The 27,472-nt window shown below is 43.5% G+C and overlaps 2 protein-coding genes and 1 long non-coding RNA gene across 9 annotated transcripts; all 3 read left to right on the plus strand.

Moving 5' to 3' along the window:
* Positions 1-3,052: 3,052 nt before the first annotated feature.
* Positions 3,053-11,502, plus strand: LOC127305624 (DExH-box ATP-dependent RNA helicase DExH12). Its single transcript, XM_051336126.2, has 5 exons — positions 3,053-3,249; positions 3,368-4,110; positions 4,203-6,452; positions 7,625-8,014; positions 8,125-11,502. The coding sequence occupies exons 2-5, from the start codon at positions 3,382-3,384 to the stop codon at positions 11,302-11,304; spliced, it is 6,549 nt and encodes a 2,182-aa protein (XP_051192086.1). The 5' UTR covers positions 3,053-3,249; positions 3,368-3,381; the 3' UTR covers positions 11,305-11,502.
* Positions 11,503-11,578: 76 nt separating this feature from the next.
* Positions 11,579-17,397, plus strand: LOC127305625 (uncharacterized). 3 transcript variants are annotated; one of them, XM_071822947.1, is made up of 7 exons: positions 11,579-11,717; positions 11,807-11,863; positions 12,632-12,709; positions 13,314-13,485; positions 13,582-13,658; positions 16,331-16,449; positions 16,547-17,397. In XM_071822947.1, exons 4-7 carry the CDS (start codon positions 13,356-13,358, stop codon positions 16,677-16,679), a joined length of 459 nt encoding a protein of 152 aa, XP_071679048.1. In that variant the 5' UTR covers positions 11,579-11,717; positions 11,807-11,863; positions 12,632-12,709; positions 13,314-13,355; the 3' UTR covers positions 16,680-17,397. The 3 variants fall into 3 exon arrangements, with proteins under 3 accessions (XP_071679048.1, XP_051192087.1, XP_051192089.1); XM_051336127.2 differs by lacking the exon at positions 12,632-12,709; XM_051336129.2 differs by lacking the exon at positions 12,632-12,709 and having other exon boundaries at positions 13,317-13,485.
* A 456-nt stretch (positions 17,398-17,853) lies between these two features.
* On the plus strand, positions 17,854-22,200 carry LOC127305623 (uncharacterized). 5 transcript variants are annotated; one of them, XR_011747822.1, is made up of 6 exons: positions 17,854-18,570; positions 18,925-19,132; positions 19,217-19,418; positions 19,864-20,166; positions 20,499-21,717; positions 21,824-22,198. It is a non-coding gene; the product is annotated as an uncharacterized lncRNA (long non-coding RNA). The 5 variants fall into 5 exon arrangements; XR_007854043.2 differs by having other exon boundaries at positions 17,854-17,912; positions 18,029-18,570; positions 20,499-22,197; XR_011747823.1 differs by having other exon boundaries at positions 17,859-18,570; positions 20,499-20,711; positions 21,824-22,194.
* Positions 22,201-27,472: the final 5,272 nt, after the last annotated feature.

Below are 27,472 nucleotides of genomic sequence, written 5' to 3' on the forward strand. Positions count from 1 at the left end.
CTTCATTTTTGCCATTGTAGAGGACATACATCCTCCCTCGTCATCCAACTCTTGTCCTTCCTACTCATCATACCTTCTCCCCACCGCTAATCTCAACGAAGGGCGGCTAGACTAATCTATTTTTTTTGATATGTAAAATTATGAACCATTGTATGTGTGCATAAATTAGTATGTGCATGTATCATGATATATCTTCATAATTTCTGAGTCTAAAGATATATAAAACATCTTTTGAGAACAAGAATAAACAGAACACACACCTTGGTGTATATAAACTCAATAAGGGCCTCCTCTTCGGGGCCACCAAGGAGTTGGACTCGAGGTAGAGCATCTTATACAAGCATAAAATGAGCTCCTTGTTCAATCAAACCCTCCCAAACAACCCGGGATTATATGCCGCCCAATGCAAACTATAGCCCGTGTCCCACCATGTACGGGACGACCTAGTAGCATCCTGGTCATATTTTATCGGTTTCTTTTCTTTGTTCTTTCAATCATTTTGTTTTATTAGTAACTATAGTTCTGTTTTTTTCCTTGATTTTCTATTTTTTGGAAGCCATAAACATTTATTTGAAACCACGTGAACATTAATTTCAATATAGGTGAACATTTCTTCATACCTGTTTATAGGGATATTACACATTTCGAGAAAAAACTTTGACTACAAATTTGATCAAAAAATATGAGATATATGCCACGAAAATCATATCATTCGATTCATATTCAAAAGAAGTTCCCAATATATAATTTTCATTATATATATATATATCTTATTCTCCCTCCTTCCCAAATTAGGATGCATGTAGTTTTTGGTCAAAGTTAAACAATTTAAAGTTTAAGCAACTATATACAAAAAGTAGCAACATGTACATTTTTAAATGCACATAACATAAACATATATTTCATGACGGTTCTAAAAATATTTATTTGGAATTATAAATGTTGACACTTTTTTACTCACTCCGATCTATAATTTGACTTTATCAATATGTATCTGGATAAAATGGAGTCAATTAATTATGATCACAAGGAGTATATTAGCTGGTCAAACTTTTTTTTTTTGACTTTACCAAAATATTTTAGACATCTTATTTTGGAAAGGAGGGAGTATTTTGTCAACAAAAACTAATATTCAAAGCCTTTTTTGGAAATACGTGATACCCCAATAAACCGGTATGGAAGGAGTAACATGACCATTGTTTTTAATGTACACGGACATTATTTAAGAACACATGATTTTTTGCACTAGAAAAAAAACTTTATTGTTATATATGAACATTATTTCGTGTTTTTTTCATGAAAAATTGGTACTGATTAAACTGATTATTTAGAATTTCTTAGCTAAATATTTTCGAGATGAATTAAAAAAATACTAGCAAATGTGCCCGTGCGTTGCATCGGGAGAGAAAATCTTTGTCGATAGGTTGCATAAACCAGTCAGCTTCAACATGTTCATGGTGAACTACATGGTTAGCCACGCCAACACCGCATTTTATTCCACCGCTTGAGCCAGGGCACCGTACACGTGTGCCCATGCGCCATACCGCTAAATCACCCTACTCCCGAAAAGCCGAGCTGAGAAAAGTGGATAAATCATTTTTTGAGGAGTTCAGATGTATATTGTCCTAAACCGAACTTCGAGTAATTTGACTTTCGCGTTTAGATTAGGTTGATCCTTTCATAATGCAAAATTTGTTATAATAACAATGGACGAAGTTGGTATCAAAGATTTGATACAACTAATCAGCTTTGACGGGGTAGCTGATAAGTGCCTTTTTCAAATATATATAAACCAAACTAAATGCTTTGAATAGGCATATATTTTAATTCATTTTTGCTACCAATCTGTAGAATCTGTAGGGAGTAGGGACTCAGCCCAACGTGTGGACTTCAAGCCTGATATTTATATTTAGCACACGACCTCACGGGAATGTTACACAAAACAATCTGAATGATTTAAATACTACAATACTCAAATCGAAGTGCAGAAATATAAGAGCTTTGGGTAAGATTACGAAAGAAATATTGAAGAAAATGCAGAGTGAGCCTTTTTAAGGAAGAAGTAAAAGGTAAACAGATCTTTACGGAAATATTATGAAGTGGAAGGAGTAAATTGAGAAATTGCCAAAGAGATGAGGTTTCTCTCCCGTGCTGACTCAGATGTAGGAAGTTTTCCCAAATTACCGCATCTCTGCTGGCCTGGGAGAGAGCAGTCATGTGCCGGCCAATCGGAGCTCTTTGCCGCGCAGAGGCACTGCTTCCGTTCAATGGCGTTTGGAGCTGCGCCTGGAGTATGTTCTCGCGGGCGTCGTCGCGACGTTGATGTACCGGCGGGAGCTGCCCAACTGCGCCACGATCTTCTGCAACAGCTCCACGGCGAGGCGCAGAAGAATCCGCCGTGGGACGGGAGTGGCAGGTCAGCTGGACGCGGATGGGGTCGGAGTAATGGAGGAGCATGAACGCGGCTTCAGCCTCAACCGCTTCGATCTGCTGCTTCTTGAGCGCCGTGTCATCGCCGTACGGATTCGCCATGGCCGACAACCCCTAGCAACGCCTGCTTGCGTGGCCCGGTAGCTAGAGTGCGCAGAGGCGTTTGCTCGTGCTGAGAAGGTGGGGCTGGACGGGACCAAAAAAGGATGGGGCGACTCGTAACGGCGGAGGGTGAGCTGAGGGTCGAGGGGACCTGAGAGGCTGCGGAGCTGAGAGGATGCGGGAGGAGCTCCGCGAGGGCGGTCAACTCGTGCGAACGAATCTTTATTCATGAACCGGTACAATGGCATATGTGTGTATTAAGTGATTTGGTGGGAGGGTAAAACGGTCCAAAAAAAAAACGTTGACGAAACTTTTTGGCAGAAATTTTGGTTATACGGACCAAACCAAGGAAACGTTAGCTCCTTTATTATTAGGTATATATATATTAAAAAAATATATAGTACATAGTGGGCTGGCTCCTATATCACCACTGTGGTGTGTGCGATCGGCCCTGTCCGGTCGCGCTAGGCAACATATACCGACTCACACATGGGCCGAGCCCCCAAGCTTAGCATGGTCGGTTCATCGTCTCCAGCCGACCTGACCTGACCTAGATTATTAGCCACTGCTCCTTTTGTTCCAAAAATCTCGCACCGCCGCCTTCCCCCCAATCTCCGACGTCGACGACCTGCCGCTTGGCGAACGAAGGAGCGCCGCTACCACCCGAGGCGGCGGACGCCGCGCCACGAGCCGCGCCACCGACCCGCTGAACCGCAGGTACCAACCAGCGAGCCTTCCCTCCCCTTCTCAAACCCTAGCTGCTGCTGCTGCGTCTGCTTCGATTCGAGCCCGACCAACTCCCGACCCGATTCGGTGCTCACCTTGCTTGCTGCAGCGCGCGGCGCGGCGATGGCGAACCTCGGAGGGGGCGCGGAGGCGCACGCGCGGTTCAAGCAGTACGAGTACCGCGCGAACTCGAGCCTGGTGCTCACCACCGACTCGCGCCCGCGGGACACGCACGAGCCCACGGGCGAGCCCGAGACGCTCTGGGGCAGGATCGACAAGAAGACCTTCGGGGACCGCGCCGTGCAGGCCAAGCCCCCCGAGCTCGAGGAGCGGCTCACCAGGTCGCGCAAGAAGAAGGAGCGCGACTCCGCCTCCGCCCCAGGCGCCGGGGACGGCGACGCCGACAACCTGCCCCGCAAGCGCAGGCGCCGCTCCGCCGCCGCCCGCGAGGAGAGCGTGCTCTCTCTCGCGGACGACGTCGTCTACAAGCCCCAGACCAAGGAGACCCGCGCCGCCTACGAGGCCATGCTCAGCGTCATCCAGCAGCAGTTTGGGGGCCAACCCATGGACGTGCTCGGCGGGGCCGCCGACGAGGTGCTCACCATCCTCAAGAACGACAAGATCAAGAACCCTGACAAGAAGAAGGAGATCGACAAGCTCCTCAACCCTATCCCCACCCAGATGTTTGAGCAGTTCGTCTCCATCGGGAAGCTCATCACGGATTTCCATGATGCCAGTGATCCCGCCTCCGCGCCCTCTGGTGACGGTGTTGACGCCACCATGGATGATGATATTGGAGTTGCTGTCGAGTTCGAAGAGGACGACGACGACGAGGAAAGTGATTTTGATCAGGTATGCACACACCTTGCTGCTCCTTTTGCTATGCCTGACTGGAAGTTCTGGAACGTGTCGTATGTATAACCCCCAGTGTTTGTCTTTATCAGGTGCAAGACGAGTTGGATGAGGATGATGATGACGTCGCTGAGTTGAACCGTCCTGGAGGCATGCAAATGGGGGGTGAGTTGGATGACGATGATATGCAGAACTCCAATGAGGGGCTCAACGTAAACGTGCAAGACATTGATGCTTACTGGCTTCAGAGAAAGATAACGCAAGCATATGCTGATATCGACCCCCAGCAGAGCCAGAAGCTTGCCGAGGAGATCTTGAAGATAATCGCAGAGGGTGATGACAGGGATGTCGAGAATCGCCTTGTCATGGAGTTGGACTATGAGAAATTCGATCTCATTAAGCTCGTACTACGCAACCGCTTCAAGATAGTCTGGTGTACCCGCCTGGCAAGAGCTGAAGATCAGGAGGAGCGCAAGAAGATAGAGGAAGAGATGATGGGTAACCCAAGCTTAGTTCCGATATTGGAGCAGCTACATGCAACCAGAGCCTCTGCAAAGGAGAGGCAGAAGAATCTGGAGAAGAGCATCAGGGATGAGGCAAAGAGGCTTCTAAACAATGACAGTGCTGGTGCTGATGGTCCTAGGGAGCGTCGGGCAGTTGACCGGGATATGGAGAGTGGCTGGTTGAAGGGCCAGAGACAGTTGCTTGATCTTGACAACCTCTCTTTCCACCAAGGTGGTCTCCTGATGGCCAACAAGAAATGTGAACTTCCTGATGGATCGTTTAGAACCCCTCATAAGGGGTATGAGGAAGTGCATGTGCCAGCATTGAAACCTAGGCCATATGGAACTAACGAGAAGATTGTGAAGATATCTGATATCCCAGCGTGGGCTCAACCGGCTTTTGCTGGCATGCAACAACTAAACAGGGTTCAGAGCAAGGTTTATGGTACTGCCCTCTTCAAACCAGATAACATCCTTCTCTGCGCTCCAACTGGTGCTGGTAAAACAAATGTGGCTGTGCTTACAATCCTTCACCAAATTGGTCTGCATATGAAGGATGGTGAGTTCGACAATACCAAGTACAAAATCGTCTATGTGGCCCCAATGAAAGCTTTAGTTGCCGAAGTTGTTGGAAATTTGTCCAAGCGGCTGCAAGATTTCGGTCTTACTGTTAGGGAGCTCAGTGGAGACCAGAACCTGACGAAACAACAGATTGATGAAACACAGGTCATTGTTACAACACCTGAGAAATGGGATATTGTCACGAGGAAATCGGGTGACCGAACCTATACTCAAATGGTAAAGCTTCTGATCATTGATGAGATCCATCTACTTCATGATAACAGAGGGCCAGTCCTGGAGAGTATTGTTTCTAGAACAGTTCGGCAGATTGAGACAACCAAGGAACATATACGCTTAGTTGGTCTCTCTGCAACCCTCCCTAACTATGAAGATGTTGCTGTATTCTTGCGTGTACGCTCTGAAGGTCTCTTCCATTTTGATAATAGTTACAGACCTTGTCCTCTTGCGCAGCAGTACATTGGGATCACTGTAAGGAAGCCACTGCAGAGGTTTCAGTTGATGAATGAGATTTGTTATGAGAAAGTAATGGCTGCTGCTGGTAAGCATCAAGTGCTTATATTTGTGCACTCTAGGAAGGAGACAGCGAAAACTGCTCGTGCCATCAGAGATACTGCCTTGGCTAATGACACGTTGACTCGCTTTCTGAAGGACGAGAGTGCAAGCCAGGAGATCCTTGGCAGTCAGGCAGAGCTTGTCAAAAGCAGTGATCTTAAAGACCTTCTGCCGTATGGGTTTGCTATTCATCATGCTGGGATGGGAAGGGTAGACCGTGAAATGGTTGAAGAACTCTTTGCTGATAAGCATATACAGGTCCTTGTTTCGACAGCTACCCTTGCATGGGGTGTCAACTTGCCTGCTCACACTGTTATTATAAAGGGTACTCAGATTTATAATCCGGAAAAAGGTGCTTGGACAGAATTAAGTCCTCTGGATGTCATGCAGATGCTTGGTCGTGCAGGTAGACCTCAGTATGACACACATGGAGAGGGAATAATCTTGACTGGCCACAGTGAATTGCAATACTACCTCTCCCTTATGAACCAACAGCTGCCTATTGAGAGTCAGTTCATATCCAAATTGGCAGATCAATTAAATGCAGAGATCGTTTTGGGAACTATTCAGAATGCTCGGGAAGCATGCTCGTGGCTTGGCTACACTTACCTCTACATACGGATGCTTCGGAATCCAACACTGTATGGTTTACCAGCAGATATCATGGAGACCGACAAAACACTAGATGAAAGGAGAGCTGACTTGGTAAGTACATTCTATACCCATGCCTGTTTGTTTTTGAAGAAACGTAATCCCATCATCCTGGTGATTTACTTTCTAGCATTACTTTAGCTGTTGTTTCATTGTTTGTACTTGACTATAACCAAGTTCTCTTAGGCTCATTTGTTTGTTGAACAACATATTTCCTAGGTTTCATCTAATCCGTTCCCACAACTTCATAGATTGGGGGGAGGGTTCTGAATCTTTAGTGTTCTACAGTTTCATGGGCATATAATCTTTCGTAAATAAATAATTATTAAATTTTATGGGTGTCTGTTGGTATGTTCATCATGAAATGTGAAAATAGAATAAGTGGCATGTTACTATGAGCAATGACATCATTGGGACATTACAACATACTAAAACACTTTTAAGTTAATTTCATTGGAGGGCGGACCTGATATCATTATAATACTCCCTCTGATTCATATTGCTTGACACTAGTATGGATGTAGCTAGAACTAAAATATGTCTAGATACATCTATATTAGTTGCAACTAATATGGATTGGAGGGAGTAATAAAATCGATTTTTGAATGAACATTTGAGGATTACCTTGAGATCTGGCAAAATTGTTCTCTGCTCGTATGGTTATGTATTTTTTGTTAGTCCCGTTGCAGCATAATGTTGTTGCCATATGTGTGCAGTTGCACGTTTTGTAGAATGCTCACATAAATCAAACATCCTCTTTTATCAATGTTTAGTAACAGCATTAACCATATCAATGTAGCACTTGTGCTGGAAATTTATTTTGTGGAATTTTTAACAGCGTGTTATGGGTAGGCATCTAGATAGATACAAAAATGTAACATGGATAATCCATTGACAGCAGGCATCTGCTTGCTATTAGTTTTGGAAAAACTAAAGGTGGATGAGGTATCATCCTTTTACCAGTTAATGGGATGTGGAGTGTTTTATGGTAATATGAAAAGAAAGGAACTCGCTGCTATTTTCGTTTTGTTTGATGAGTTCCATATATTGATTTATTTTGATAACTTGTTGAGCATCTTGATACTGGTCTAAAATCTTAGAGAAGTATCCGAGCAATATAGTTGGCAATTTTCTTATGCTTGGATTGTTAATATGGTTCTTTAGATGCGCTCTTGATGTTGTGTGCCTGTTCTGGTGCTGATTCTTGTTCTTGTGTGCTGCTGCAGGTACACTCTGCTGCAAATTTGTTGGATAAGAATAATTTGGTGAAGTATGACAGGAAAACAGGATACTTTCAGGTTACTGACCTTGGAAGGATTGCCAGTTATTACTATATTAGTCATGGGACTATTTCGACATATAATGAGTATCTGAAGCCCACAATGGGTGATATTGAGCTGTGTCGCCTGTTCTCCCTGAGTGAAGAGTTCAAGTATGTTAGTGTCAGGCAAGATGAGAAAATGGAGCTGGCAAAACTTTTGGATCGTGTGCCAATTCCTGTAAAAGAGAGTCTGGAGGAGCCCAGTGCAAAGATTAATGTTCTGCTGCAAGCATATATATCTAGGCTGAAATTGGAGGGCCTCTCCCTTGGTTCTGATATGGTCTACATCAGACAGGTAACATATTCTCTATTTAAAGCTTAATACAATGTTTGAACGGCTTGTTTATTTGCCTAGTATTCCTATATATTTTTTATCCTTATATGTTCTTGTTCTCTATGTCGCAGAGTGCTGGCCGCCTCTTACGAGCACTATTTGAGATAGTTTTGAAGAGAGGATGGGCTCAATTAGCGGAGAAGGCTCTCAATCTTTGTAAGATGATTGATAAGCAGATGTGGAGTGTCCAAACACCCTTGCGCCAGTTTCCTGGTATTCCAAAGGAAATCCTGATGAAACTGGAGAAAAAAGAATTGGCTTGGGAGAGGTACTATGACCTATCATCACAGGAAATCGGTGAGCTAATTCGTTTCCCAAAGATGGGGAAGCAGCTGCACAGGTGCATCCACCAGCTACCAAAGTTGAACCTGTCTGCCCATGTTCAACCTATTACTCGCACAGTTTTGGGTTTTGAATTGACTATAACACCTGATTTCCAGTGGGATGATAAGGTACATGGATATGTTGAGGCCTTTTGGGTTATAGTTGAGGACAATGATGGCGAGTACATTCTTCACCATGAGTACTTCATGCTTAAGAAGCAGTATGTGGATGAAGATCACACACTTCACTTTACAGTGCCGATATATGAGCCATTGCCTCCTCAGTATTTTATACGTGTCGTGTCTGACAAGTGGCTTGGTTCACAGACAATTCTTCCTGTCTGTTTTAGGCACTTGATTCTTCCAGAAAAATATGCTCCTCCAACTGAATTGCTTGATCTGCAACCACTACCTGTTACTGCATTGAGGAATGCACGATATGAAGGTCTTTATAGTGCTTTTAAACATTTCAACCCCATCCAGACTCAAGTGTTCACTGTCCTGTATAACAGTGACGACAGCGTGTTGGTTGCTGCGCCAACAGGCAGTGGCAAGACAATATGCGCAGAATTTGCTATACTAAGGAACCATCAGAAGGCAGTATCTGGGGAAACTAACATGCGGGTTGTGTATATAGCTCCTATTGAGGCTCTTGCGAAAGAAAGATTCAGGGACTGGTCAAAGAAATTTGGAGAATTTGCCCGTGTAGTGGAGCTAACTGGTGAAACTGCAGCTGATTTGAAGCTTCTTGACAAAGGGGAGATCATTATTAGTACTCCTGAGAAGTGGGATGCACTTTCTCGACGTTGGAAGCAGCGAAAGCACATCCAACAAGTCAGCTTATTTATTGTTGACGAGCTTCATCTAATTGGATCTGAAAAGGGGCATGTCCTGGAAGTCGTTGTTTCTCGGATGAGGCGTATTTCAAGCCATATTGGCAGTAACATTCGGATTGTGGCGCTTTCAGCATCACTTGGAAATGCTAAAGATCTTGGAGAATGGATCGGCGCCACCTCTCATGGTCTTTTCAACTTCCCTCCAGCAGTGCGGCCAGTTCCATTAGAAATACACATTCAGGGTGTGGATATAGCAAATTTCGAGGCAAGAATGCAAGCCATGGCAAAGCCTACATACACTGCTATCACACAACATGCAAAGAGTGGTAAGCCTGCCCTGGTGTTTGTACCGACACGTAAGCATGCACGGTTGACTGCATTGGACCTGTGCGCATACTCAAGTGCTGAGGCTGGTGGAACGCCATTCCTTCTTGGGTCGACAGATGAGATGGATACTTTTATTGGAGGTGTCAATGAAGAAACACTTCAAAATACACTGAGATGCGGTGTGGGATACTTGCATGAGGGCCTTAGTGACCTTGACCAGGAACTTGTAACCCAGCTCTTCCTTGGTGGGAGGATCCAAGTGTGTGTTGCGAGTAGCACAATGTGCTGGGGGAGATCGTTGCCTGCTCATCTAGTTGTTGTGATGGGAACCCAATATTATGATGGCAGGGAGAGTGCTCATACCGATTATCCAATCACTGATCTGCTACAGATGATGGGTCACGCTAGCAGGCCTCTTCAGGATAGCTCGGGGAAGTGTGTTATATTGTGCCATGCACCTCGGAAGGAATACTACAAGAAGTTCCTCTTTGAGGCCTTCCCTGTGGAGAGTCATCTTCACCATTTCTTGCATGACCATATGAATGCTGAGGTTGTTGTCGGCGTTGTAGAAAACAAGCAAGATGCCGTGGACTATCTTACCTGGACTTTCATGTACCGGCGGCTGAACAAGAACCCTAACTACTACAATCTGCAGGGTGTAAGTCACAGGCATCTGTCAGATCATCTTTCTGAGCTAATCGAGACAGTGTTGAATGACCTAGAATCAAGCAAGTGTGTATCTGTAGAGGAGGATATGTACCTGAAGCCGCTCAACCTTGGTCTCATTGCTGCATACTACTACATTAGCTACACGACTATTGAACGGTTCAGTTCGATGCTCACTCAGAAGACGAAGATGAAAGGCCTCCTGGAAATTCTAGCTTCTGCATCAGAGTACGCAGAGCTTCCAACTCGCCCAGGTGAAGAAGAATACATTGAGAGGCTAGTTCGTCACCAGAGATTTTCTATTGACAAGCCCAAGTATGGTGATCCACATGTGAAGGCCAACGCTCTACTGCAATCCCACTTTGCAAGGCACACGGTGGTAGGGAACCTGGCAGCTGACCAGCGGGAGATCCTCCTTTCTGCCCATAGACTGCTCCAGGCAATGGTTGATGTTATCTCCAGCAGTGGATGGCTCACTCTTGCTCTGAATGCAATGGAGTTGAGTCAGATGGTTACCCAAGGCATGTGGGATCGTGACTCTGTGCTGCTCCAGCTTCCACACTTCACCAAGGACCTTGCCCGGAGATGCATGGAAAATAAAGAGAAGCCCATCGAGAGCATCTTTGATCTGGCTGAGATGAGTGCTGATGAGATGCGGGATCTGCTGCAGCTATCAAACTCTCAGCTGCAGGACATCGGTGAATTCTTCAAACGGTTCCCCAACGTCGACATGGCTTATGAGGTCCGCGAGGGCGACGACATCAGGGCTGGTGACAACGTAACTTTGCAGGTCACTCTGGAGCGCGACATATCGAACCTGCCATCTTCTGAGGTTGGCCCGGTCCATGCCCCGAGATTCCCGAAGCCCAAGGAGGAAGGCTGGTGGCTGGTGGTCGGCGACGCCTCTGGCTCCACCAAGCAGCTGCTGGCGATTAAGAGGGTCGCCCTCCAGAAGAGGGCACGTGTGAAGCTTGAGTTCACCGCTGCCGCGGAGCCAGGGAGGAAGGACTACATGATCTACCTGATGTCCGACTCCTACCTGGGCTGCGACCAGGAGTACGAGTTCACCGTTGACGTGAAGGATGCTGGAGCAGATTGATTCTGAAGACAGGGAACTTTTCTTTGCAGCGTTTTGATCTTGATGCAGAAACTATTTACGATTGCCTGTGTGTAATAACTGAAGTTTAGCTTAATTCAATGTAACGGATGTGCACGTGTGCTTGACGGACTATGAGCTCTTCGTGCTTGTGTTTTTGTATGCATCCGTTTAAGACATTTGCCTGAGTTTTACTTTTTCTGTTGATGAGTGTCATTCATGTCGAAGAAAATCAGACTGCTGGATAAATTGTGCTGTTGCTATTCTGGTTTGAGTGCTTTAATTTGGTAGTTTTTATACATACATTTCCATGTGATTATGTGGATCTTTCAGTGAGAAAAGCCATAAGAAGTTTGATGGTGAAAAAGGCTGACAGACACTCCAGTGTAATGAGAAGGATGATACCTGAAGCACAGGTTTGAACTCTACAATTCATAACTAGCAGATAAGTGGAGCTGCCTACATATTTCTTGACCTCTGTTATATAATAATATATGCTCTGCAGCTGAAACAAATTGCACCGGATATGAAAGCATTACATGAAGATAAATCTGAAGTGCAGGTCAGTTATCAATGTCTCGGACTCTCAGTGTGCATGCACTCACTTGTAACTTATGGAGTTGTAAATATGCATGTAGTGGCACACACGGATCAACTATTAAGATATGTTTTGTTGCATATATTGTTATAGATAATTCAAACATTTTATTATTTTGTTTCTACCTTAACTATATTCTGTGTAAATTGTAATATGAGATTTTATGTCCTGGTAGCTTACTTTTTTTAAATTGGAAGATATGTTGACATATAATTATACTTGCATATAAAATGCGAGTCCCCAAGAGATCATGTGACATGTGTTACCTAGGTTGTAGCTACAGGTGTGTCACCCTGCTTTTTATTTTGTTATAAGTGCTCTCCAGCCTTTGCTATGATGGGTGGGGGAGATTTGATGATAACCCCCCCCAAGTTGGGGCGCCTTTGATCATAACCCCCCCTTGTGTCACTGACATGTGGGTCCGGACCCCACATGTCAGCGACACAAAGGGGGGGTTATGATCAAAGGCGCGCCAACTGGGGGGGGGGGGGGGGGGTTATCATCAATTTTTCCGATGGGGGGGACTCATTCTTGCAACATAGCGAAAGAAAAAAAAAGGGTACACAATGGGCTGGAGGCGTGGAGTTTAGCCTCTGTAAAGTACTGTTGTTGTTGCACCATTGTTGTAAACTATATGTACATGTACTTATTTTATATGGAGAGGCCAAAGTAAATCCTAATCAGTACTTCAAGCAGTCAGGTATTTGCCATTTTGTGAAGGTACTCTCCCAGAAATCAAAGTTCCCCTGCGCTGCCTGCTCCTGCTCCGGCCCATCCACCGGATCTGCGCTCGAGCAGCTTCATCCGCCGGTAAATTCCCATCCTGCGCCCTCCTTCCCTCCCACTCCCTCTCTTTCTGGAGGAGGACGTGCAGCAGCCATGTCAAGGGTGGTGGGAGACACAGACACCCCAATCTCATCTCTCTCTCTCTGCGCTTAATTATATCTGATCTTGTATGAGTGCTTCTACTTCATGTTTTAGTGTCAGGATTCGTTTGTAAACAAGATAGATTCAGGTTCAGGTCTGGGCCTTGAGAAAACATAATTTTGTTGGGTTGCTAGGGTTGTTAGGTAGGATTCTGTCTTGTTTATCGCTTTCCATTGGTGAGATAGGCTTGCTCTTTGCCTGGTCTTGCAGGTTTGGTATGTTGCTAGGTATGCTAGGTAACTTCTTGTTTGTTTATGGGTTTCATTGGCGCACTAAAAAAGCAGTGCAGCTACTCCGTTGACCACTATATGCCAATATCCCCTTTATTTGGTACTAGGCCACTCCTGCTCAGCGTTCCTTCTCTAATTTTTAGAGCACTACCAAAATCAAATCATGTATATGAGAGGAAAATAAACAAGAGCCATGTCCATATGAGAATATGCATCTCTCTTCTTTGTAATGATTTTTTTTACATTTGTGTGTGCAGCAGTCCGCTTGCTGACTTTGAGCGGTGGCAGACAGCAGGGAGATGAAGGAGCGGGACCAAGATCATCAAAGCTGTTGCGGCCTCCTCAAGAAAGTGTGTGACATCTTAGTTGTTTCTCCGAGAGATAACCGACATGCCGCCTTGATAATTCTTCAGCCCCGACGAACTTGTTGTAAGTAGTAAACTATAGAAGGAACTTGTATGATTCTTGTTCATTTTGCTCTCTTATCCATTATGATGTTTTCTGTTATAAATATTTGCCCTTCAGTTTTGAAGAATCGCCGTGTTGTCTTTATCATGAATGTGAAGCCTGGGAATCTGCCGGATGTAATGCCTGCTGGAATGGTATGTTTCGTTGGCATCCTACTGTGTATACATCATGAAAGCATCTCGATTTTGACCATTAGTATGTTTATGACCCTTTCGCAAAATAGTATTGTGCTGAAATTTGAAATGCAAGCTCCAGGCAAGCCCTGTTGTGCACTGCTAAATTATTAGCCGTGTATTTATCACTGAACTTCGTACTGATAGCTCTAAAATATTCAACTAACAGTTCCCAGAGAATAAAATGAGAAATTAATTTTGATAAAGTAGATCTGTAGTGCATAGGAGGTGGGGGCTATATAATTGATGCCGCAGGTGACCTATCCCTGTTAATTCGGCTTTCTTCAGAGAACAAGGGGGTATTTGTTACGACGAGCTGATTTTGCGCTTAACCAAATGTGGTGCAGGATTCCATGTTATCAATTACATAGTAACTGTTTTCTTAACACATTGTTTTCTGAACAATTAGGAGTGTCTCAATTACCTACTTTCTTTACCACACATTCAGGTTAAGTTCAGAATGTAGAAAATTTGAAAGCCTCCAGTCAACTTACGTATGTTAAATATGCACAGGAAATTAAAATTTGGAGAACTCTATCATCAACCACATTATACATGACACAAACTAACATTAGGTGTTCCAATATTTCAGTAGATCTCTCCATTGAACTGTAGTTCCCTTTAATTTCATCTTCATGTTATTTTCCCTGGGAAGATGGAATCATTTATCCAAGATGAATAATGAATAAAAACTTCAATAGTGCAGCAATCATCTATTCATGACATACATACCTCAGAAACATGGTAGTAGAACTAGAGAGTGTTTGAGAACGCAAGTTGCTTTTACAATTTATGTTATCATTGACTATCATGTTCATGATATTTATATGTGGCGATATGATTACTGACCTTCTAATCAGAATATAGAACATTTATATTTTGCTAACTTTTGATTTAGTGCCCATCATGGTCATAGGTTACTCTGTAGTTTCTTCCAAACGTAATACTTGTGATAAGATATCAAAGGTTCATATAATACTATCCCAGTATAGGCTGGAATGGTCCTTTGCAGATTAACTTTCTTCCTAACTATTTCTATTTTCAGTGGTCCTTTTTTAGATTTTCTTTATTTCTCATTGTTCCTATTTTTCAGTGTTTCTGACAGAATCGGCATTACCACTTCTGTTTAAGACTTTTAGTAGGTCAGTACCAAAATGCCGATCTGTAGCTTGGACAAAAGGACAAGCAGCTCAAACAGGTTCCCAGGTCCTAGGAGAATTCATAAATACCGTTTATAGAACCAACTCATTCAAAAGATAATTTTCGAAAACCTCACTCCAAGGTGACATGATATGCACAATACTACTCTTATTGACATTCAAACGAAGACTTCAACTATTGACCAACTATCTTAGAATCATCTTTAATGTATTTGGCTACTTACTATCCTAAGACTGGATAAGAGCCGACTATGTTACTATTATATATATTGTTTCGGCTAAATCGTCTTTCTGGATATTTTTTTCTTGAACACACGCCTAAGCGTGTGAGGCGTGTGCCCTTATATGTCTTTCTGGATATTTACTTATCACAGTTTGCCTGGCGTTTGGGTCCATTGACCAATGTGTGAGACAAGACCCTAGAGAGGCAAGCTGCAGCAGGTACATTGTATGATATGCTAAAAGAAGATATCCAAGCTCTTTACTGCCACGTGCAAGAATTTTCATTTTCATCTTAATGTCTCAAGAGAGCTTCCCGACCTTGCATAAGTTTTTTTCGATAAGTGTTGTGGCACTAGAATCTAGCCATTCGTAGTTTGTTTCTGGAATAATTGGATATGCATATTTGCATTCGTCTAAATATTACTGGATAATCTTTATTGATGACTCATACCACAATTGTCAGTGATTTTTTAAGCAGCAACCTGAGAATTTTCCCATGAACTTAATGATGGTGTGGTCACTTTGGGTGGCTGTGTAGCTAGGACTTGTGCTGCCTTTATTGGTAGCTGATGATGAGAGAATATACATCTGTTTATTTGACTGATGAGTCCTTGATTTTGCATTGCTGTTGAATGTCAATGCAAGCTACTTCTTTTACTTGAAAATGCATGTCTTTTTTATGCCCAGGGGCACAAAAGTTTTTTCATGGATCTAAAAATTGTACGGACTACTATTTTTCAAAGCTGACAATATATCTGAGATGCAACTCCTGTAAATTGCGAACAGTGGCCTTACTGGGTGATATATTTTGAGCTCATACGCCATGCTCTGGTGGTTGTGGGCATATTTTAATCCTATTAACTAACCACATGATGTCTGCAAGATTGGATTGATCTTAACAAGGCACCTGCTATCTACTTGCACATGCATAGACCTTACATTCCGTAGATACTAATCACCTGTTCTCTGCTACTACAAAAAATTGGGGAGATAATCCATAATTTATGCTCCGAGAGAGAAAGAGAGAGGGAGGGAGAGAGAGAAGGGTGGTTGGGCACTGTGCAAGCTGCACTGTTTGAATTCTTTTGCATTCAGTGTTTGAATTAAGTTTAAGTTTGCATTAATATGTCATCAGGTCCTAGATGGAGTTAAATGTATAAACTGATCGTACTCATTATGATTTATTTTTTATCTCAACAATATGCCACCAAGAACATTTTGTCTGACAGTAAACCTCCATTGGTGCTGCAGATCAGTTCATTGACAGGAAACCTCCAGGAACATTTCTCTGACAATAGTCTACAATGGTTGTTGGTGGAGTTCGGGCTGATTGGCTTCATGGGCTCCATCCTTGGCATTCCCTTCATCAGGTTCATCTTTGATTTGACTGATTTAGCTATTGATAGCTGCTGATGGTATTATTGCCATTGATGGCTGCTACTGGTATTAAATCACGTGCTGATGCAGATACGACCCTAGAGATGGAGCTGGCTTGAGGCTGCAGCTGGATGTTGAAGTCGGAGCTGTGGAGGCTGGTGGCGGAGACCGGTGGAGCTGGAGATGGCCATTCTTCTCCGGTGATTCTGCTATGTGCTATTGAGCGGTGCCTTTGCCGGCGGCCTCGAGCCGAAAGGTGGAGCCAGAGCGCCTGCACCAGAAGTATGGCCCGTGCTGCCGGCGCTGCTGGGGTCCTCGCGGCACGCAGAGGGGCGGCTGCGCGGCGAGGCAAGCGCGGGTGGAGAGGGTCGGCGGCGCAATGCAGGTGGAGGAGTTGGGCGGTGAGGATGGTTGGGATCTAAGATGGGGTGGCACAGAGGGCCTGTGATCAATCACGAGCGAGCTGGGGTCTTCTACAATCACGACCTAGGACCTGCGATGCGGCGGCCCAGAGGAGGGCCTGGGAGCTTGTGGAGGACGGAAGACAGAGCTGCTGACCGCGGAGGAGGACGGATGCAGAGGGGCGACGGTGACTCGATTTAAATTGCAGGGCCATGCACGAGAAGTTCTGAATGAGTGAGGTCGTTTCAGTACGTCTTCATTTCTTATCCTTGCAGAAATTAGAACGCCAATGAATCTTAAATAGTTCAAAATACACTATGCCTTCATAAATTAGAATGCCAAAGTAGATTTCTTACGACAAATTTTGAGCCATGTCCATGTGACGCGAGGTACTTCATCATCTACATTTACTCTGTTTTTCTCTCTGGCCATAAATTGCAGAAAAATGATAATGTTGTCTGTATTTACCAAAACAAACCTTGTGCTTATCGCATGGATGTATAATGGTGGTGTTAGCTGCAGCCAAATCGTTGAATTCACTGGTGCCTACACTTTTATGAATTATGCAGTCTGAGATTGGTGATTAGCTCATACAGTTATAGTATATTATACCCTATATAATTGCTAAACAGTTTAGCTAACCTGATAGTAATTTGGGTCCTGTTGATGCGTAATTTTTTCCAATATTATACCGACGCGTGCACCTCCAGGTAACATAGATTGCTGTTTCATTTACATTTTCTTTTGTTTTTTTCCTAGATGAGCAACCGGATACCGGCTATGAGGCTTCCTTCCCGGTAACAAGGCCTCTTACCTTTTTTATTTTTTCTTTGTAGCCTGACACATCGCGAAGAAGCGGTCGCCGCTTAACCGGCGAGTCGACCGAGACGTTTCTTCTTCACTTTCCTTCGGTGTGCCCAGCTTCTTCTCCAGGTCCCCCCCCCCCCCCCCCCGAGTTGCCATGGGGTGGTGCCCCCGCTCCCCCCCCCCCCCCCCCCGAGATGCCATGGCAGCTCCACGCCATCATCCGTCATCGCTGCCGCCATCACGGGAGGTCGCCGCCGCCTTCTCCTCCCCCTCTCTCGATTTGGATCTTGGAGACGGAGCATTCTTGGTTGATTGGCTTTCTCCTCTGACCCTCCTCCTGATCTCCACCCCTATCTCAACCAGGTACTCCGCCGTGCCTTCTATGACACACTCCATCAAAATTGAGGCACCGGCCTCCTCTCAGCAGGAATCGATGCTGCTCCTTGGCGGACGGGCCAAATCCCCATCGAGTTCATCCAGAAGCTCCTTGACCGTGCGCTGGTTCGCTACGCCCCCGTGGTCGGCCTCCTCGAGGATATCCTCACCATGGCGTGCACCTGTGAGGGTGTGTCGTTTCATGACGACGATGGCGAGCTGCTCAATGGCGGATCCCTGAAGGCGTGCCGTTCTCGATGGGCCTCCTGGACAACTGCACCATCAAATCTCCTGGGCGGACGCTTGGGGATTCGACTGCGCCGGTGATGGAGATGGGACAGGACCCGACGCGGATGGAGGTCCCTGATGTCGCGCTTGATGTCCACCATGGAGCGGCTGCAGGAAAGCACGGCGGGGGAGCAGCGGAGTTCATGCTCACGGGTTGGTTCGCCCTTACCTGGTGGTTGTGATGCTTTTCGTCAACGATTGGTGGATTAGTGGCACTAGACAGTCCCCGTCTGCAGCGACAGGTACCTCCACGAGCTGTAACCTCTCTCTTTCCTCATATGTGTGTATGGTCTTAATGCTTCCGTTCGATTTACTTATCGATACATTTTAGTCAATGTGGAGGTCGCCCAATTAAATGGTTGTTCATGCAGAAGTCAGGTTCTAGTAAGTAGTATATGGTATTTTGTTATTTCCAAGTATATAGTTACAAGTTACAACTAGGCGGTGTATTGCACTTTTCTTTCTGAAATCTGCACTTTACTGTTCATCATCTGCCACTGGACATGCTATGCTTGAACGTTAGGTTTTTGCCTCTTGCATGTTCTTTGACAAGCAATAGAGTAGACCTGACCTGTCACTCTACATTTGCATTGCAGTGTACTGAGAGTCGACAGTTTGGATGGTATGCATTGTCAGCTATGAACGTATAGCCTAATAGCTGCAGCATGGTTATGAAATTTTAAGTACTCTACCAAAAAGGGGACTACGGGCTTCAACATCAGTAAATTAATTAGGAAATAACACTTCCAAGATCATCTACTGCCACCAAGTTCATGTAGATCAAATGTTCATAGCCATCAGCAGGTAAACACCGTGAACATCAAACATATTTGATTTCAATACTAATTACGAATATTTATGACAAATATTGCTTCCAAAAACTTCAAGGTGCATGAATTCAGAGGCCGGACGTGATGGAAAATCACAGCTGAGATTTATAGTGTTGCGATGCTAATTTAGAGGTCTTGGCAAGCAAGATGTATGCAAATTATTCCGTCAGTCTCCTCAACAGCTTCTGGATGTTCGAAAATACAAAGCTACTGGCTGGTTTTGAATACTACTTCCGAACCTAGCCAAAGAGAAACCGGAGGTGTGTTCTAATATCAAGTATTATTTAGACGACATATCTCTGATTCCATAAAAGAAATTTCTGTGTCAGTAGCTGAAATTAGATGGTTGCTCTTAGCTATAAGATCTATAATTTGTGCAGGCATAATTAGATGGATTTTCCTGAAACCAAGCATGTCTGGAACTTTCAAATTGGTTGCTAATTTCTACAGAAATTACACCTTTAAGAAGTTTCCATGATTTTGGGCTAGCAAAAAGGGCCTGTTATAGTGATTTTCCTAATATGGAGGATGTATCGCTAGATTATATGGGAGCTTGAGGGAGTACACGCACATTTCGTGGTTTTGGTTTCCGTTATCTCTTTTTTTCATTCTTTCGCTTTCATTTGCTTGGGGGGCAGAATAATTCATTGAATAACATAAACAAATTCAAACCCTGTGGGTGCTAATAGATTGTTCTATTTTCAGGTTGTCTTGCTGTTAACACCAATTGCTGCAAGAAAATGGCAACTTATTTTTGCCTCTAATTTAGTGTGATCAGTTCAGCGACACCACTCATGACGCCACTCCTAAGTTGAGAATATACGAGAGCTCATTGTGTCTTTAGCTGATCAGAACAACAATCAACTAAAGCATTGTTTTCTTCCAGAGAACTCCATGGTTTGTTTTGCTATTATTTCTTAGATCATGTTCAGCTCTTTCCATGGTTCCAAGGCGATGCATATCAGTTGAAGAACAAGCGTGTTGCTCAAGTTTAATGTTGCACGCAAGGTAATGATATGCGCTCACTTCTTAGGAATGCCTACCGGAGATTTTACATTTTCAGAGCAGGTGTGGTATTTACCGATTAAACCTTATTGTTTTTTCGGTAATATGTTTCACCGCTATTATAGAATTCTATGAGCAGATACCTTTTTAATGATAAGAGTGTAGAGAAATACTTCTGATGATCATATTGGAAAACAAGTTAACTGATTATTCATTGTTCTGGTTTACAACAGAGTCATGTGTTAATTGATTTGTTACTGCTTTAATTGGTATCTCATAATCCTATACTCTATTACAGAGCCATGTGAACTAACACCTGGATGAAACTCTTGCAGGTCACAAAGATTTGAATCTTCTAGGTTTACTTAATGGCTAGAACAAAATCGTCATCTGATGCCTTCGCCACCATCCGAGTCATGACTAGAATCTTAGAAACCCTCTTCACCGCCTCATTGGGCTATCTATGGATTGTGTGTCAGTGAAGCAATTGGTCTAATGGACATATATGGATAGCCACTATTGTCTGTCAAGATAAACACAATGGCCAAGTAAGTGAACAGTGACAGTTCTAGATGATTCATTAGTTTATGTACATACGAAGATATCGAAAACAGTGAGTTGACGTTCCGTATTGTTATATCTCATTTTTCTCTATTCTAACAAAGGGTACTTAAAATGTAGCTATCCATCAACAATTTAGAGCCTATCCAGTGAAATGATTTATGTGTCAATATATCATGATTTACCAGTAGCTTGAATGCTAATATTTGCAACTGTAGACTGAGCATGACATATCATGTTTATTTTTTTATTTCATTCTATGCATCTCCTTGCAACTTTCGATGATATTGTTGTCGAGGTTTTGAAGGCAGGTGAAAGTGAGGTGGCTTAGCAGGCACCACAAGCGTTTGCCTATTTTTTGTTCCTATTGCACTATATTTGACTTACAGATCTTGGTTACTGAAGTTAGATCTCTTGACAGTTATTTTCTTAACTTCTCTTGCTGGTGCTATTGCCCCATAGTTGTATTTATACCAGATTCATATGAGTAGCATGAATATGTTCTTTGGTTTGTTGTTAAATTATCTTACCTTTTGTTGTATCTCCCTGCTTACTCTATAAATATGAAAGGATGCGCAACTTCTGGTTTACACAACGACTATAAAGAAGCAAATGACTGAATATCAGGCCCTGCAATTTTGATTTTGAGAACTTATATGTGTTTGTGCTCTGGTCCAGGTCTCCTTAAATAAATACAATACATCATTACTGTCCAATTTCCTTAAATGAATTTAATGTTCAACGAGTTATGTTGAATGTACCCTTCATCTGATCTTAGGACTCAACATTTCGGTTTTCTAATCCCTTTCAAAATAGTCATTAGTAAGAGAAGTCAATATGACCACTGTTACACTACTACCGCTGAAAACAAAAATATTCTTCTTTGCACATTAGCAATAGCATAGGCAGTCCACCTACCATGGAAATGTTTGGCTTACTTTTTTCCCTATTTTATGCGAATTGTTGTCTTGCAGTGGGAGTCAGTTGTATTTGGTACGTACATGTTTCAGCTATGTTCATGTTGGGTTTGTTTCAAAATTTCAGTTATGCCCTTTGTCCATCCGAAATGATTTTTTGAAATGTAACCGCCTTCATGCAGGATGTGGAAAATGACAATGCCTTTTGAGACCAGAGGAAAACAATGGAATCAATAGTAATACCGTTGCTATCAACTAATATTGGCATGTTAATTCTTCGTGGACGTAGGGCATTTATGTAGCCAGATGAAAGATAATAGTTGCAAACAATGCATACTTTTTTTTGTAGTAGGTTCATATATGTTGCGCTCTTCGTGGCTTGGTACACATTAAGCTGCATGCCTATAAGCAAATATGCTATATATTTTTTTTTTCTTTGGAATGTGCACTACCGTTTGTTTGCATCCACTCATCTTATCTTTAAGAAAACAAAAGAAAACATATATAATAGTCCATCCATATGGTGTTGCATAACTTTTACATTTGTAATGAAGAATAGATATCCATATCTGCAATGATAACTGAAATGTATACTAATTTTTTTATCAGTGCGAACCGACTTGAATTATTTTGCCATGTTTTGTCTACAAGAACTATCTTTTATTTTGTGTCACCACTATCGCTGCCACAAACTTCCGCCCCCCAGTTACAATATAAAGCTATTTACCATATACATGCTAAATTGTTAGCAAAGGCTAGCATACATCCACGGGCACGGCGTGCCGACGCGCCTATTGCTTCCTAGTATATTAGTAAAGACTAAAGCGATATGTGCCTTAGAGCATCTAAGACCCTAAGGATTTTTTTTTTCATCCGAACGGATGAAAACGGTTCAGTCAGAGCATCTCTAGCCGTTGGGGCTCCCCAGACCGAAATCCGGCGGTATTTAGCGCCAGATGGATGTATTTTTTTTTTGGCCTGGGGAGGCCCATTTTCCCAGCGGCGAGCCCATGGTTGCCTTCTGACGCGCACCCACCGCGTGCATAGCGACGGTGCAGTCGCCGGGAAGGGCAACCGTCGGAGCGCCCTCGACGCATTGAACCGTCGTAATGGTCCGCGAAGTGGTCCGGCGAGCCCAAACGCCTCGTCGGGAACGGTCGAAGTGGCCTTGACGCGAGAACCGCCGTAATGGAGCACGAACTCTACGGAAGAGCAACCGCCGCTCTCTTCGTCGAGAGACCTACATATACGGTTTCCGATGGCCGACGCCATTCATCTATTCTCTCCTCACCATCCTCTGTCAACCATGAGCGATCTCTCTTGGCCATCGAACACCGACATCGAGGGGAAGCCGCCTGGATGGCTCCATTGGTGGGATCAAGCTGCATCGTCCAACAGCGACGCTCCCCCCCCCCCCCCCCCCCCCGACCAGTGAGGACGGATGGGATGACAGACGAGGAGGAGGACGAAGAGGCCGAGGAGCAGGCCGAGGAACAGGCCGATGAGGAGGAGGAGGAGGAAGAGGCTGACGATGAGGAGGACTCAACTTCCTCTGACGAGGAGGTTACGAGTCGGAAGCATCGCCGCCACGACGATGAGGCGGGGCCATCTAGGAAGAAGTAGTTTAAGTTTGTTTTAAAGTTTTTATATATAATGTTTATGTTTATTCGAATTATATATAATTTGTCTATGTTGCACCACTTGAGAGTTCAAAGCTTTCGTTCGACGAGGGTATTGCCGTAGATCGGGAACACGAGGGTATTGCCGTAGAAACCCAGGCCATTGTCGCCGACAGGTCGGGGCCACCAGACGGTTTCCGCGCTTTTCTCTCGTTCGGAGTCCCCGAGCGCTCCCCGGGGGGCCGGGGATGTCCTGGGCTCTTCGGACGGATGAAAGGCCTAATCCGGACGAAATCGAGGAGCCGGGGGCGTGACTGGGCCGTTTTCGTCCATCCGGATGAAAAAAGGCGTCCTGGGGGCCTCGTTGGGGAGACGGCTAGAGATGCTCTCACGCCCCCAGCTTCTCGTTTTCGTCCGGATTTAGGCCTAAATCCGTCCGGACTTTCCAGGCCATCCTCGGTTTCCCGGGGTGCTGCCGGGGACTCCGGATGGAGCAAATTCCACGCCCTGGCCCACGTGTCAGTGAAGATTCCGCGCTCTGGCCCGCGCAAATTCCCCAGGACGGCTGGAAAATCGTTGCTCCCCATGGCAAAAATAGATCCAATTCGAACCAATTTCCATCTGGATTGTGCCCCGGACCCTCCAACGGCTGGAGATGCTCTAAGGTTATAAAGGAGTCATACTCTGTAGCTAAGAAGGTAAAACCTCATGTGTCATGTCAATTCAGCATAATCAAGTTTATTAGAGTAGTAGAGAGATGGGCATATGAATTGTCCAATAATATTTCCAGTTGACTCGGTTACACAAAGCTCAATGTAAAAAAACGACTTAAATTTAATTAGTCTAGAAAAGGTTATTTTTTTGTAATAAATATCAAGTGTTCCGTGCTACCTTTTGTTAAAACAAATACTTGGTCTCAGGTAGCATGTAAAATTATCTCTTCACAAGTGTCAATTTTTTTTTCAGAATCTGATGAGCCCTTTGGTTTGCTTATGGAATTTGCACCTTATTATTTTGTATGCGTGCTATAAAAAACCTGTCGAAACAAGGGTTTCTGGGGTAAAAGGGTCTAACTTTGCTAAAAAAAATATAGCAAAACACCATTGAATGGGGTAATATTTGGCACACTTGTGCATGGTGGCATGGCACACCCTTTCTACATTGGGTTTTTTCCGGTGGGTTGTGTTTTTCATGGTATCTTCATTATTTTTTCTACATTGGGTTTGGGTTTTCTCTGCATTTCAATTATATCTTCAAAGTAGTTTCTCTTTCTTCAATTTCGTTCAATAACTTGTTGTTCTTCTCGAATAGGAGATCTATCATGTATCTTTCTCTTCCTTTTCATTCACCGTCAACCCATTCTACATATGCGCATGTATGGATTCCCTGAAAGAAAACATAGCACAAGTCAGATTATTTGTACGATATCAAATAATTTTCTGACTTATGTACATAATAAATGGTTTGAAAATAAAACTCATATGGACAACCCAAAAACCATCTTCCAGCGTCGCAACCATATTTGCAAACACGCCGAGCAGAGTACACCGAGTGGCCACACCTATCCTTTGTGTTGTGCTCAATATCGTTGTAAAATGAATAATACTTATATTGCGGCAACACATCAATAAACTGAGGCATGCCTTCATCATCCTATATTTCATCATATCAGACCATGGCAAATTTAAGAACATTTAAAGAAACACCAAATGTTTACATACTAACTGGCTCAACTAGGCTATGTGCTGCCGCATTCTTTATACTAGATGATACCCCGCGCGTTGCTGCGGAAATTTCTTTTGACATCTAGAAGCATCACTTATATAATTAATAACATGAGGTCCATTTCTGCGGGACATTAGCGTGCCAAAGATAAAAAAATTACAATAATAACATAAAAAATTGTTACAATACCATAATATCACTTAGAAATAAAACTAAATAGCTGACATCTTACATTGCGAACGTTGGTGGACTTGCCTTATAATAACTTTTCTACCGAACTCCCAAATGAGTTCCTATTATATTAACTATGAATAGCTTACACGGGAGGTACACCACTTCTAAGCTCAAACTGCACTCGATATGAATCACCCAACATTATGAATTTACTTATGGATGTTCCAAAAACTACTGGACTTGCCAGGAAGACCAGGAGGAAACATAAACATGACATATAAGCTCAAGAAAAAACACAATAAGCAAAATATCATGTTTGGACAATAAATTATTACAAAAGTGTTTCAATATCAAATGACACATTGTTACTCGATTTTACAATTGGTGGTGAGAGGTATACTTTTACATATGTGTAGAAGGCAAATAAAGAGATCAACCAGAAGTTATCAGTAGTTTAAGTGGACTTTATACATCATGCATGTTAGTGGATGATGTACATTTTGCCTGAAAACAAATCATGCCTTACAACACTTCATATATATATAAACAAAGAATATGTTAATGATGAATAATACGATACATTCAAATATGAAATTGTGGTGGAAAACTACGTACACCAGGTTGCATTGTCAATTTGATCTATTCGTTTGAACTGAATACTATTTATACAATACCACTTCTGCACTGGAGATCAAGTTAGAAGCCAGAGGATCAACATATATCATCAGAATCAGTTTTCCCCTACAGAATTCAATAAAGAGGCTTAACTATCATATGCACATCTTTAGTCGATATTGATGTTAGACTTGATGTAATACTTCTTTGGATGAGGATTGAGTGGTCATGAAAAAATATCACAAGAGGAACTACAAAGCAAGAAGCTTTATTCACAGCAACTGAAATATTAATGTTAGCGAAAATAAAAATACAATACCATCATGAAGTTAGAATTACCTATCCTGGTACTTGAGATTCAACAACGCCAAGATTTTGGTGAAAAGATACATAGAATAAACAGTCTAAAATAAGATAACTTGATGATGCTGGATAATTTAATGCTAGTGTATAATACCTTTTTTTTCTTGTTGAATCTCAAGGGATCTATGTTGCTGCAGAGAAAAATCAAGAAGAATATGTTACGTATAACAGTTGGTTTAGTGCATGTCTGTAAGCCTGTACAAATGTATAAGATCTTATGGGGTAGTGCCAGTCTTTTGGATAACATGCAACCTTCAATGTGGTTTAAACCTGCAATTTTTTTGGATAACATGCAACCAAGATGAACATGCTTGCTGAATGTGCCCTAAGATTTCTATAAATCGCAAGTCAAACGCATAAAGACTAAAACTGGACCATGAACATCAATTACAGTAAAGTACTATTTGTTGCTGGTGTAAAGCTTGATTGCTGAAACAGATAAAGGAAATCATGCAACTCACCCGAGCACATAATGATCTTTTTTGCATATCGACCTCAAACTACCCATCAAAAGGAAGTGCAAAGGTATATGAAAATACTCATGGAGACATGGAAAAAATAATAACAGGGCGGCCATATAATATTGTGGTGGTCTTGAGTTATGGGCTAACCTTCTACAGTAACGGATATGACGAAGGCGACGACGGCGGCACCAGATCCGTCCTGTTCAGCTTGTAGAGAATAGAAGGGGCGACTCTAGGCTGTTCTGTTTCCGATCGGAGGAGAGTCACGGCTATGGATAATACAACCAAATTCTGAGGGGCTTGACCGAGCAACACAATCCAATCCAATCAGACGGGGATGAGAAAATGCTGAGCAGATTTCAAGCCCTGCCGGAGCGCAATCTGTCAAATTGAGAGAGGGGATTGAAAAGTAAAAGGGAAGAATGCAAATCATGAGCGGCCATACCAGAGTGGAGACTGGTGCCAGAGATGTGATGCCATCGGGCTTTTAACATGCAGCAACGATTGAATTGATCGATCGGTTTCTAGTTTTCTACTCGATGAATGGCGGAACACATCGGACGACTTCGTGAGCATTTGTTGCGAGGAGCCCATCGATCGTGGTGAGAGGAATCGCCGGAGGCCATGCGTCGTGACCGATGAGGAAAAGGTGCTGGTGATTAAAGAGCCACATCTTATGGAGGCGCGTGGGTCTAGCCACGAAGGTACTGCCGTTCGGCTCCTCCCGTGGGTATCGCGACGAAGCTTGTGTTGCGGTGTTGGTCTAGGTATAAAAAACGTGGCCTGCGCCTGAGAACAATGAGGGAAAGGTGAAGATTCTTATTCAGGTGATGTGGCTCGCTGTGAGACCAGCAAAATGAGACCATCTATT

This window comes from Lolium perenne, chromosome 6 (assembly GCF_019359855.2).
Source record: "Lolium perenne isolate Kyuss_39 chromosome 6, Kyuss_2.0, whole genome shotgun sequence".
Lineage (NCBI taxonomy): Eukaryota > Viridiplantae > Streptophyta > Magnoliopsida > Poales > Poaceae > Lolium > Lolium perenne.

Excerpts from the sequence above, each read along its gene's own strand:
- LOC127305624 (XM_051336126.2), top strand. The coding sequence starts at position 3,382 with ATGGCGAACCTCGGAGGGGGCGCGGAGGCGCACGCGCGGTTCAAGCAG. Across the intron at positions 4,111-4,202 it reads AGGAAAGTGATTTTGATCAG|GTGCAAGACGAGTTGGATGA; the intron begins GTATGCACACAC and ends TGTCTTTATCAG. Across the intron at positions 6,453-7,624 it reads ATGAAAGGAGAGCTGACTTG|GTACACTCTGCTGCAAATTT; the intron begins GTAAGTACATTC and ends GTGCTGCTGCAG.
- LOC127305625 (XM_071822947.1), top strand. The coding sequence starts at position 13,356 with ATGAAGGAGCGGGACCAAGATCATCAAAGCTGTTGCGGCCTCCTCAAG. Across the intron at positions 13,659-16,330 it reads ATGTAATGCCTGCTGGAATG|ATCAGTTCATTGACAGGAAA; the intron begins GTATGTTTCGTT and ends TTGGTGCTGCAG. Across the intron at positions 16,450-16,546 it reads CTTGGCATTCCCTTCATCAG|ATACGACCCTAGAGATGGAG; the intron begins GTTCATCTTTGA and ends GTGCTGATGCAG.